The sequence below is a fragment of the Aptenodytes patagonicus genome, chromosome 3 (genome assembly GCF_965638725.1).
Source record: "Aptenodytes patagonicus chromosome 3, bAptPat1.pri.cur, whole genome shotgun sequence".
NCBI classification, from domain to species: domain Eukaryota; kingdom Metazoa; phylum Chordata; class Aves; order Sphenisciformes; family Spheniscidae; genus Aptenodytes; species Aptenodytes patagonicus.
The window spans coordinates 62,145,492-62,158,171 of NC_134951.1; the positions used below are offsets into that span (position 1 = coordinate 62,145,492).

General features: G+C 42.0%; 1 protein-coding gene across 4 annotated transcripts in view; it reads left to right on the forward strand.

Moving 5' to 3' along the window:
• Positions 1–978: 978 nt before the first annotated feature.
• The window catches only part of TRMT11 (tRNA methyltransferase 11), a 30,334-nt gene continuing 18,632 nt past the window's right edge, over positions 979–12,680 (forward strand). For 2 of the 4 annotated variants that reach the window (XM_076333540.1, XM_076333542.1), the window contains exons 1-7: positions 979–1,057; positions 4,609–4,674; positions 5,408–5,481; positions 7,423–7,504; positions 7,599–7,691; positions 8,754–8,888; positions 10,555–10,711. In XM_076333540.1, coding sequence (XP_076189655.1) covers positions 983–1,057; positions 4,609–4,674; positions 5,408–5,481; positions 7,423–7,504; positions 7,599–7,691; positions 8,754–8,888; positions 10,555–10,711 — 682 coding nt within the window. In that variant the 5' untranslated portion in view covers positions 979–982. Of the gene's footprint in view, positions 1,058–2,937; positions 2,957–4,608; positions 4,675–5,407; positions 5,482–6,759; positions 6,900–7,422; positions 7,505–7,598; positions 7,692–8,753; positions 8,889–10,554; positions 10,712–12,680 lie in introns of those variants that run through there. The other 2 variants (XM_076333544.1, XM_076333543.1) reach the window with 2 other exon arrangements.

Here is a 12,680-nt window from a genome sequence, read left to right on the forward strand (position 1 = left end):
CACAGGTCATGAGCAAAATCTTAGCCATCTAGAAAAAAGCTGTCCAAAAATCAGCACAGAAAATACAGAACATGAGTTCAGTGCTGAGCTGTCCTGGTCCTAATAAAAGGCTTACTGAAATCTGGATAAACTGAACATTTCAGCTCAACATTACAGGGAGATCAGTGAGTACGGGATTATAGTTACCAAGTCTAGATGTTAAAATAAAACAAAATATAAGCCGCAATACAAAAAACTTCCCCCCCCCCCCCCCTTGTTAAATAGTCACATCTCTGCCCCTTTCCTGGGAACCTGTTTCTCGACTCTATCTGCTCCTACACCCACGTCACCGGCCCTGACCTCCTTCCCACGGAAAAACGAACGTGGCTCCTTCGGCGCCTGTTAATTGTGAATGTTATTTAATGATCCGCTCCAGCGATGCCAGCGAGGGAAGGTTACTGCCGGGGGAAGGAGAGGCTGCAGCTGCGCAGCCCTAAGGGCATGGCCCAAACCAGCCGGGTGCCCCCGGCCAGTAAAACGCTGTTGAGCATGTGTCCCCAGTATACATGTATTTACTTATTTATAAATTATATACAGGTACTACTGTATAATGCACATGGCGCGCATTATAAAGCATACACTAAATTAAAAAAAAGGATGAGAAGGAGACGAAATAAACACTCATTAATTAAGAGTGCGAGCAGCACTTTGTCCCCGCACCCCGCGCTGGCAGCCGCTGCTCCGGACCCCCTCAGCCAGCAGAGCCGCCGGCAGCGCTTGTACCCAGCGCTGCGGAGGGGCGCGGGGCGGCACACGGGGTGCGGGGGGCTCTTTTCGTCACGCTGCCCTTGCCGGTGGCCGCGGCCGCGCCGGCAGCGGCGCCCCCCCCGCCGCGGCGGGCGGGCTCCTCCCGCCGACCCCGCCCCTCCCGCTCCCGCTCCCGCCGCGGCGCTGGGCCCGCCCGGCGGCGCATGCGGCCCGGGGAGGCGGGGGATGGCCGGAGATGGCGCGGCCGGCCTCGGCGCTCCGGCGGTACCTGCTGCTGCTGGCGCAGGAGCACCTCGAGTTCCGCCTGCCGGTGAGCGCCCCGCGGGGCCGGGGCCAGGATCGGGGCCGGCGGCCCGGCGGGGTCGAGCCGCTGAGGCGGGGGGCCGGGCGAGGCGCTGCCCTCGGGAGCGGCCCCGGGCAGCGCGGCCCCGGGCGTGCCCGGGAGGCAGCCTGGCTCTGGCGGGGCCTCGGCTGCCGCCCGCCCCGCGCGGCTCGGGGAGAGCCCGCGGGGGCGGGGGGCGCCCGGTGCCCCTTCACTCGCCGCTCTCCGTGTCCTGTGGCAAGCGACCCCCTGGCGCGGGGCTGCCTCTTTTCCCCTCAGCCTTGCAGCGGGCGTAGGCCTCCTCCTCCTGCCCCCAGCCTCCATGGAGAGCCTCTTCCTGCTGGCTCTAAGACGACGCTTTCCTTGCCGCTCTCAGGAGCCTTTGGAGCCAGGAGAGGTTGCCAGTAAAGTGCCTGGGGCTCCAGATAGGAAATGGAAACTTGGAGGAAAGAATGGGTTTATGAAAATGTTTCTGAGGTCCTGTTTCGGTGACTTTCTAGTTTGTTTAAACTATGTAGCTGCCCCCACGGGTGTGATGTGGGGTACGTAAATGGTCGGTGCTGCCCTGGTGACGTGTGAGCTCTTCTCTGTCCCAGGTGTTCATGGAGCTGCGTGAGGCAGGAGGGTTGCGGATATCTTCATTTTCTGGAGGAAGACTTGGGGAGCAGCGAGGACGGGGCTTCCCTGAAGTCCTAGGGCCTGCACGCATGCCAGGATCAAACGGAGGTCTCCAAGGCCTTGGCTGGCATCCTCGACGCGAGCCTCCCTCCTCTGTGTCACACTGGTGGCACCGAGGACTGCTCGCTTTTGGCTTTTAATTCTGAGCGTTTCTTTCCATGCGGTCAGAAGGGTTCACGCTGTGCTGGCTGATGCGGGATCAGAGAGAGTAGACCCGCTCCTGCGGTAGGATCACAGCATGTCAGGTGTGGGAGCCAGCGAGTCCTGCGTCCATAACTGCAGTCTACTTGTCATTGACACGTTTATGCCAGTTGGTTGCAAAATTTGGGGTGAGGAGTTTGTTCCCTGACACTAAATTGGTTTTATCTTATCAAGTGGTATTCACAGAAATTATTAAAAAAAAAAAAGTAACTTATCTGAAGCTCCCTGTTATTTTTTTATGAGTCCCTGGTGTTTTTTATGGGTCCTTGGTGAATGTCTAGCATACGCTCAATTTCTGTGTTTATAAGAAAACCCATTTGTTTGTAAATTTAACTTGTGATTTATTTTTTTTTCCCCATGATGACTTACAGAGTTACTACACACTGTAACAAATTTTGATACCTTAAGTGCTCTTCTAGGCACCATCTTGAAGAACTGGTAATACGATATCCAGGTTATTGTTTAAAATAGTGCTGAAATGCAGAGTTATTTTGTCAGAATTGGTAGGTCGTCATTACACATGTTTTAAATAATGCAATACACGTTAAATATTTTATTTTCCTTGTTTTCATTAAGGCTTTCTTTTGTGCGTTGTTTTTTACTATTTGCTTTGTGGGAACCAAGACATGAATTTTTTTATTTATGATCAACCCAATTTTTCTTTAGGCGAGAAAATCATCAGATTAAGTAAAAAAAAGACTATATATATATGCAACGTAGAAAGTTTTTCTTTTTTCGCCAGGGTTGTAGTTGCAGTTGGTTGACACAGCTGCTGAAGAAAGCAGTTCCATTTCCCTTCTCTTGTACTCTGGTGACTGCTCAGCCACGTGTTTGGCTTTGTGATGAGCTGCATTAGGGACCTGATTTGTCTGAAAGCTTAACGGAATAAGCAAGGACAGATTTTTCGGCCACATCAGCTGCCTGATCTCCATCTCGACCACACCTGCATATGGGATAGGAGAGGACTGCTTTTCTTCTGGTGGTGGTGCTGGATCACAACAGCTGAAGGTGTTTGTTGAAGTCCACATTTGTTGTTAAGTGTCTGTAGAATGAAGTTCTGTGTTTCATATTTCTTAGTCGATAAGAAACCGTGCTCCCTAGTCAGGGATCTCTCTTTGGTTAGGTCAGATACTGAGGGGTAACATCAGGCATCCTGTTTTCCAGCACAGGGTGTCTCTAATGGACAGATAGATGTATGTCAAATATTTTCTTATCAGTATCTTCAGGCAGATCTGTTCCAGTGCTTCACTGTCTTTACTCTTGGAAGGATCTTCCCAACCTCTCATCCAGAGCACTGCTGTGATCTGAACCTGGTGCTCTCGTCTCCTCCGTAGTAAACGTCAAAAATGGATTATTACCTTCTTTTATCACGGCAACCTTTAGCATGCGTAGAGGTCATGATCGCATTTCTCTCCAAGCCTTTCCTTACAGACCATGTTTTCTCCGCTTCTCATTCTTGTCACTTTCCTGTAGGTAATATTACCGGTAGTGTGTGGACATGCCACCGATTCATGTGTAAAATCTCAGGTGCTTTTGTTGTCCCAGGACCGTACAATGAAATGGTTATGCATAAACTTTTATTCTCCTGGAGCAAACCCCCTGTTTTTTCCAGCATTTCTTATGTCCTTCCTATGCAAATGGAAAGATGGAAATGAGTGGGGTAATGTCCCACTGAAGTCATGTGCTAGTGTTATGTAGGGGTTTTCTTTTCCTCCGTTTTTTGGGGTACTTCATGGTAATCTTTTTATTTACCCACTTGGTTCAAATCTAAGCCAATATGAAAATTTCCTTCCGTGTTCTTTTGCCAGTAACATTCAGAGGCTGCAGCGTGTCATTTCTAGCGAAGGGGCTGCATGAGAAACATCCCCAATGTTTACCTCTCACTTTAGTTCAAAAGCCTTTTTAGTGGGTGGTTTTTTAATTATCGCTTGCTACCTTGTTTCTTGGAGATTTGCTGGTTTCTGTGTTCAGTTTACAGCCTCTGATTTAGTTTACTCTGGAAAAGACACCTGCTGAAGAAAACTGTTGAGATACCTGTAAAGCAGAGAGGTAACAGAAAAGGGATTGATGCTCAGTGCTGGGCCTGGCCCTGGGTCAGAGCGTTTCTAGTGAGGCATTGCTTTTACGTGAATTAGTCAGAAAAATATTTAAGAATAGATAGACTAATATTGTAAGAGGAATATTGTTGTGAGAGCGTAGGATTGAACAGTAAAGATTTCAATGAAAGAGGAATAGAAAAATGCAAAACAGTTGGATTTGATTACTGAAATTTGCCTAACTTGGATCTTATTGTATACTGTACAACATTTCATAAATTATTCGTGGCTCGTTCTTTTAGAACTGAACTCTGAGAAAGCTGTTTTTTATACAAGCTGAATTTAATTGTGAACTTCTGCCCTATCCACACAATTACTCCAAATATTTCATTGCCAGTTCCTGTAGTAAGTCAGCAGTAAATGCTGTTCGTTCTTCTGTTGCCATCTCTAAGATTTTGTTCATAATCCCTATGCAGGTCACAGTCTGATAGAATTTATGGTGTGCTGCTCTATCTCTGAAATTGTCTCGTTACAAAAATCTGCTGTGCTCTTTTTTTTCTTTTTTTAAAAAACCCCACCGTTAGTTAATGCTCCTAAAGCCTGACCTTTATACTTTCATTTTAGGAAATAACATCTTTGCTCTCGCTTTATGATGGACAATTCAGTGGTGAGCAGGAAATTCGTGTAAATGTAAGTGAGGACTAAATATTTTACTTGAGTGCATGTATGGTATACAAGTATGTTCTTTATAGTATTTTTATTAAATATGGGTAGCTGAATAAATTTTGGAGTTTCTTAAGGAATCTTCCAAAACCGAGCAATTCTCAATTTCAGTAAAGACTTGGAACTGAGTAAACGATGCACAAAATGCACCTCAGGATGTCTTCATTTAACAGTGTGAAAAGAAACAGTGCCATCTGTTGGGAGGCTCTCCCTTCTTTTCAGAATAGCCGAACTATGAAAACATTCAGCAGCCGTTTGAATTTGGTGTTTGCCTCTAAATCAATGAGACAGCGTATTTGGAAGAGTGAAGCTAGGAAGCTGTGTGATTCTGGTCTCAATGCTTAGTCAGAGAACGTTACCGTGTTTTAGTTACTACTTGTGTGCAATGAGGTGTTTTGAGTCTTTAGAGGATGAATAATCTAGAGAAGCATAAACAAATAGTAATATTTTACCAAGTCAAAGATATGGTGGGAAAATGAAATACCTAATAAAATTTCTCAGACATTCAAGCTGAGTATACAGTTTTACCTCAAATTAAATGTTTTATCCTCATGTTCTCTGTACAGTTAACAGATTTATTTATTTTTTTTAATCTTCAGCATGCATGTTCTGTTTTTATAGAACGGAATTGTGTAGTTGTGTAATTCACGTGACATCCTCCCACTAGGTATTTGCATCACTTATCTTCTCTTTATTTCAGTCTCCATTTTGGATTCTCAATATTCCTTCAGAAGAGATGGCAAGGGGACTAATGAAACGGACAGTGTGTGCAAAGTAAGAGGTGAAAAATCTTGTAAATGATAATGTAGGCGGTGGAAAATTGTTCTGCTATATTGTGGCAAATATTAATTTTGTATGGAGTCTTAAAATAAACAGTCTCTGTTTACCTCTAGAATCGAGGAGGCATTACTGGAGCCTGTAGGACTGATTATGTAGCATGCCCGTCCTCTTTACTTAGTGTACAATCAATGCAGGGTCTTGAAACGGTGTTCTTCACTGCAGAGCCAGTACTTGTCTTGTAGCGTCACTGATGTTTTAGTCGCCTTGAATAATGTTTAGTCAGTGGCTTGTTTTAAAATGTGTATGGAATTAAAAGATAAAACCAGTGATACGTGAAAACTGAAAGTCAAGTTTGGAAGGCAAAGGTAGTGATTCCTTGTGTCACCCTCCTAGTGCTGGTATCTGAGCCCTCAGCCCAGACCGCTGCAGCAGAGGTCCTTCTAGAAAATTCAGGAGCACAGGAATATGCCAGAGAGATTGTTCCAGCAGCTTTTGGTCCTTTTTAGAGGTGTCTGCATAACATGCTTTCCAGTGAGGCTTGAGAGATACCTCAGAGGTATGATTCAGGATGAGAAGCAGCATAGCTGTGGTATGGCTCTCTGACTATACTAAATTTGGGGTGTCTGTGCTGTCCTGGTCAGGGTTAGTTTGAGCGCCTCTGCAGAGCGTTGCATGGTCCTTGTTGAGTGCTTCTTGTGTCAGGTGTTCAGTTTTACCTACAATGACTTGGGTTGTACACTCTTGCCTAAAGAAACCCCATGTATACAAAGCTTCTCCAACAGTTGAATAAAATTCCAAGATGAATATTGGGTTCCCTCTAGTACAGCCTATGCTGCCAGCATTTCCATTGCTCCATCTAGAAATATCGTTTAAATTCTCACAGTAGATAGAAGCAGATGCTATAGAAAAAAATTAGACACCGTGAAAAATGTACTTTTTTTCAGGGTAAATGTGGGTTAGAAATGTAGCCTTAAATAATTTATTCAGGAAGGGAATACTTTAACAAAATGGCTTACCACTGGGCCTTGGTATCTGCTATTGTCACTTAGTAAAATGTAGTTCTCTTATTTTTGCTTGAGTGAGCTAAACCTTTGAACATTTTGAAGATTTTCTTTCAGGAGTCATCTTTGAAAAAGTACTACATGGTACTGCTAATCCTTAAAGGCTGTGTTTACGGTGTGTTGCAAATGCACATAAGAATGTCTAACAATATATGCAGTGACACTAGGATTCCTGTACTAAAAAGATTTTTTTTCTTTGATACAGAAAATCCACTCAGTTGGGATATTTGAATGCTGGGGGAAAGGTCTATGATGTGGTGTTGCACCTTCATTACCGTAGCATCGGTTATCTCATCTTCCAAGGCAATGCTTTTCTTAAAGCCAGCAATATGGAAACAAAACAAAAAAAATGTAAGGCAGCATAGTGTTTAAACATCTGAAAATATCAGATATCATAACCACATCTTAAAATGGGATAGAACCTCTGATGATGTCATTATATGTAGGATGTTACAGTTTCACAGTTTGTTTTACTCCAGGGTAGCGTAACACTTTGAAAGTCTGTTCTTGACCTTTTTCAGCCTTTGCTTACCCCATCAAATTGATAGGTACAAATGAATTTTGTCTCATTCGCTGGTATCACTGTGTGCCAGAAAAAGGTCTGGTGATATCCAAGGGTACTAAGACTGAAATTTACCTTTTAGTATATGTTGCCAAACAAAAAAGCTTCATCGAAATACCAGTTTAGGATTAAAAATAAGTGTGTCCTTGTTAAGAATAAAACTTAAGCATGTGCTAAGAGTTAAATGACACACTTCAGTACTCCATAAAGCAAAGCCTAAATACATTGGCCAAGAAGGTTAAACGGAGTAAGTATCTGCAAGGCATTTTTTACCCCTGTATGACTGCACCCTAAAAAACTTTGTAATTTCAGGTCTATATTTGAACTGTGGGGTCATGGAAGATCTGCGGGGGAGCTCTATGCATCTTTGAAGAACTATCCAATGGACAAGATGGTATGCGTATAAAGAATCTGGATAATATGGTTCCTCAAGCACACTGAATATCACTGCAACTGTACTAATGAAAGTGTCTTTGCCTTTTTTTCAGCTTCCATATCTACAGTCAGACTCTACTTACAAAGTACATATTCATACATTTAATAAAACACTGACGCAAGCACAGAAAATAAAAAAGATAGATGTAAGTAGATGTTTAAGAGAACTTTGACGTTTAATTTAATCTATTCACGTTGTTCGTATTCCGTGCTATCGGTGTTGTCTAGAGTGTATTTAAGTTTGCGTTTCCTGAAGATCTTAAAGCAGTTTACAGCTTATGCCTTATCAGCTCTAAATGAGATCTTTGTGTCTGAATTAACATTCTCCTCAAAATTCATGACTTTGTATTTTTTTTTCTGAACAGATCATGTAAGGCATGTACAAAGACAAACAAATACCACTGCTGATTTCAGCCCAGTGTGCTGGGGAAACTGAAGCTTATTGCCCAAAACTATAAGATTCAAACGGCTAGAGTTAGGTGCTAGAATTTTAGAAAATCTGTTGCTTGAGCTCCGTATTAGGCATTTATTGTTGCAGAATGTGAAACAAGCCAGTCCAGTGACTTCAGCTGCAAGCTGTGGATTGTGTGCTGATTTCCTGTTCTGTCCTTATGCTCTTGTCTGCGCTTCTGCCCGCCTCCTAACTGTATCAGTATTTTAATTAGGAATTTTTTCTAAATTACTGTTAATTTCTGCTCTTCCACATTCTATTTTTAGCAGCTATTTATCCTATTTACTTCATTTACAGAGACTGAAATTCTGTCTTAATAGTAGCTACCCTTTCCTGTTTGTTCAGTTTTTGTGTACATGAAATAATGCTGACTATGTAAATTGGTGTAGCTGCACATCACTGAAATTTTAAATCCCATTGTTCATCATCAGTGTTGTTTTATAACTTGAAAATTGCATAATTAATATGCACAGTTCATTTCCTCTAAAGTTGGATTCTGTTCAGTTAATAAAAAATGTTATTGTTCCTGATTTCTAATCCTTAATCATTTGAGCTATGCTATCTTTATTCACAAGAAAAGCATTTCAAAAATCCAGAGAAAATTGAGAATGTACCTGTAGTCCTAATCTGTCATTTCTCACAAGTGGAATTGTGGTTTGTTTTTTGGTTTTTTTTTTTATTTTTATTTTTTTGTGGGGTGCCTATTTAAAAAAATTTGACCCTGTTATTTTTGACTCTGTTCTTCTTTATTGTATAGGCCCTTGAATTTCTGCCATTCAAAGGAAAAGTAAGTTTAAAGAATCCAGAACACATCTTCTGGATTTTGGAAGATTATGGAATGGATCCTAATAATGTTCCAGAAGAGCCCTTTCATTTGTATTTTGGTAGATGGGTGCGTGAGTATGCTTGCTTCAGTTCTTATGAGCTTGTATTTTCAGGAAAGTGTTCTTCAATTTAAATGTAAAAAAATGTGTTGAATTTTAATGGAAGCAGACAATATAATTATGGCTGAATCTGTCGCTGCATGATACACTGATGCAAGTCTTGAAAGTCCTTATTGTGACTAGGAAAAAGCAGGTTAATTGAGCAATTTAGAGGTGGAAAAAATTGAAGTTGTATCTGGGAACACACCTTATCTTGCCCTCCACTGAGGGAACTCAACACAGCAGTAAGACTGCACAGCTATGGTGGTGTATTATATTATTGTGGGCTCAGATGGAGCTAAAAGCAGCAGCCGCTTGTTTCAAACACGAAGAAAGATATACGGGAACTGTAGATGGCTTGCGGCCCCGCTGAGCTGCATCAGCCCTACTGGAGCATTCTGTAAGTGTTTCAAGTGGTCCTGAAGGGCACAGACTGATCCCTGAGGCTTTGGACATCAGGGGGTCCAGCCCACAGGTGGATGCTCGCCACCGCGGGACACTGACAATGCAGTGCTGTACAGTAGGAGCAACATTCAAAAACTGTCTGGAGCTTGTCATCTGAGGTGTTTACTACAAACTTTCTAGCCTGTTGAGTATATGCGCTCCAAACCTGCTGCATTGTTAGGATATCCTGAGGAAATCTGATCTGGTCTTTTATTTCTTGTGAGGAAGAAGTGGCTCCCCAAAGGACATCTTCCAGAATGACACCAGCCACTGATGGGAATATGTGCTTGCAATGTCCTGGGTCAAGGGCAGCTGGAAGGAGGGAGAACCACTGCTGAGGTTGTACAGCTATGGTCAGGGGCTGTGCACAGAGAAGTTAGAGATCCAAGTGATCCTTTAGCACCTGTGAATATTCTCCATGCCTGTGATTAATGTGAAAGCACCCTGGGTTGTGACAATACTGCAAAACATTGCAGCTGTTGTCCCATCTGTGCTGGATTCCTGAAGTGTTTAAAAAGGAGTAAACCAACCTGAAAAAAATAGGCAAGTGTATTTTGTTTACCCAGAAAACTGATGTTGACCGGAGCTGGGGGATAGTGTTGGAAGAGCTTTTGAACGTGTTTGCTTCCAGACTGCTTTGGTCCTCTTCAACATATTTTGGAAGTCTGATGTAAAAATGTTAGCATTTGGTCTTTGTTTGTTTTTCCAGTAAATTCTGATCTGTCAGTGCTATCCTAAACTTAGTTTTTGAGCGTGACAGAAAAGTCAGTGAAGATGGAAATTCTGTGTGACCTTAAGCATAAGCATGTGTATGTGCATGCACGTGTTAACATGCATTTCTGCTGCTCATCATTTTGAAATTCTTTTAACTCTGAAATGCCAGGAATTGTTTTTCTGATACCTAGAATAATAGCAAAGTTGCTCCAATTGCTATTTCTTCAGAAGAATTTTCCCTCTAAATTGTTTGTATATTTTTGACCTCTGTCTTGAAGAATTTATCTAGGTGTTGAACCAAGATATCTGTTGCTTGGAAAGAAGTCTGTCATATTTTCAGATGGCAGAAAGCAAAGTGATGTGTTATGAACTGAAGAGTTACCTGTTTGTTGGATGGTGTCACTTAAGCAAGTCTGTTAGCCTGTCTGCTTATATCTTGTATTTAAGACCTGACAGTGGTTTTAAATGTTTCAACAGATTGCAGATGGCCAAAGAGAACTTATCGAGTCCTACAGTGTAAAAAAGAGACACTTTATTGGAAATACTAGCATGGATGCCTGCCTGTCGTTCATTATGGCAAACCATGGGAGAGTAAAACCCAACGATGTTGTATATGATCCATTTGTTGGAACAGGTATATATTTTTTTTCTACTGGTGGGAAAAACTGGGAGATTACTGCTCGCACCACACTTTTACTTGGCACAGTGGCTTCTGGTGGTTGACTGAGATTTGAGATGATACCAAAAGCAAAGTAGTGATTATAAAATGAATGTTTTGTTAAATTGAGAGGGAGGCTAACTTCAGAAGATGTAAACGGTTTATTTTACACTTCTGACAAGTCTGTCTTCACTGTATTATTTTATGTAACATGGCTTAAACACCAGTTCATGCGTGTCACGGACTGCTTAAGATCCAAAGTGACTAAGAACTGAAATTTGGCTAGAGCACTCCCTGCAGCCACTTTCAGAATGTTAGAAGGAGCAGCATTTTTGGAGGTGGCTATTTAGAGGAGTGCTGAGGGCACTTCTGGGCATATAGCATAACATAGCAATAGTTAGGTCAATAGCATTCAATAGTGATCAGTTCCTTGTACCATCATGTCTTGTCTTCAGGACAATATTGTTCACACCATGTATTCTCCCCCAGCTGAACTTTTCTTAGTTAAGCCAGGAGGGGGAGCTTTTATTCCACGTATTGCTGTGTGTGGCATAGAAGTATTTTTTATCTAAGGGAAACTCAGCTGTTTTGTAGGTGAAATAGAAGATCTGTTGTGTCAGGTTGTGCCATTTAATCATACAAGAGTATATTGTGTTAAGCTACCTATAGTAGTTTCTTCAAAAGCATAACAAAGGCTGTCTTTCTGACCTGGATTTTGCTAAACTTTGATCCAGAAGACCATGTGCGAGATGCATACAATTAAAAATACTTACATTAATGGGAGGATGGAGAGAATTCACTGCAGAAATCACTGCAGAGAAGTTAGGGAGAGATAAGACAACGCTACAGGGTCACTAGTAGGACAGATTCTTATTAGCACGTGGCTTCTCTGTACCATAGAAAACAGACCAGGAATATGATATTTTCAGAAACACAAGGCTTCAGTGAACTGTATGTTTTTGTCTTAAATTTTTGTTAATATACGACCTGATTTTTTGCATGCATGATAACATCTTATGAAATTTTGTCCTCCTTGTGCTTGTGTTCCTTGCAGATGGGTAGTACTCTTTGAAAGGTTGAGGAAATTCTTCTGCTTCATCTCCAAGCAGTTTGTTTCATTTCGGTGTCTATGGTTTTGTGTCTTTTTACAAAAATCTGCTAAACCTAAATCACAAAAAATTATCTGAGAGCATTCATTCTCTTGGGAGTGCAAATTGAAGAGAAAAAAAAGGAAGGGTAAAGTTAGAGGAAGAAAAATCACATAGAAGCGGTGAAGCTATAGAAATTCAAGAGAAATGTTAAGTCGTGTTTCAGTTCAAAAATGTAACATATACAAAATTCTCTCCAAATTGCCTGATGATTTGAATTGCAATTTTCCTGGTTTTATTGCATTAGACAGCTGTAATACACAGGCTTGAGATTAAAGGTGCATAGGGACACCGGAGATACTGGGTGGCACAGCATTTGTCAGTAAAGTGTATTTATGACTTAACAACTAAACAGTGGCTTTTGCACCTACTTTTGGTGAGTAAACCCCGGGAATTTCAATAGTATCTTGAGGTTCTTCAGAGGATTTTCAAGATTGTCAGTGCAACAGTGCCCTGCCACTGGAATTTTGGGGTGTAGCTCAGAGTTGAGAGTGATGCAGTGGGTTTGAGCTGATGGGTTTGGAAAGAACGTACATTGAGGATTTGAGGAGTACTTTGAAGAAACTGCAGTTCAGATTTCTTTATTGGTACAACTTCAATACCTGGCTTGGTTTTTCCCTGGTTTTTATGCTGAAAAGGTAAATAGTATGAAATTAGAATGGCCTTGCAAAATGGTGCTTGCTTGTTGGAAACAAACTGTTTTTGCTGGATGAGCCAAATCACAAGTCTTCCACAATAGCATAAGAGTGGACAATTGGATTTTGTCCTTGGAATGGAAACTGCTTTTGACCAGGCTG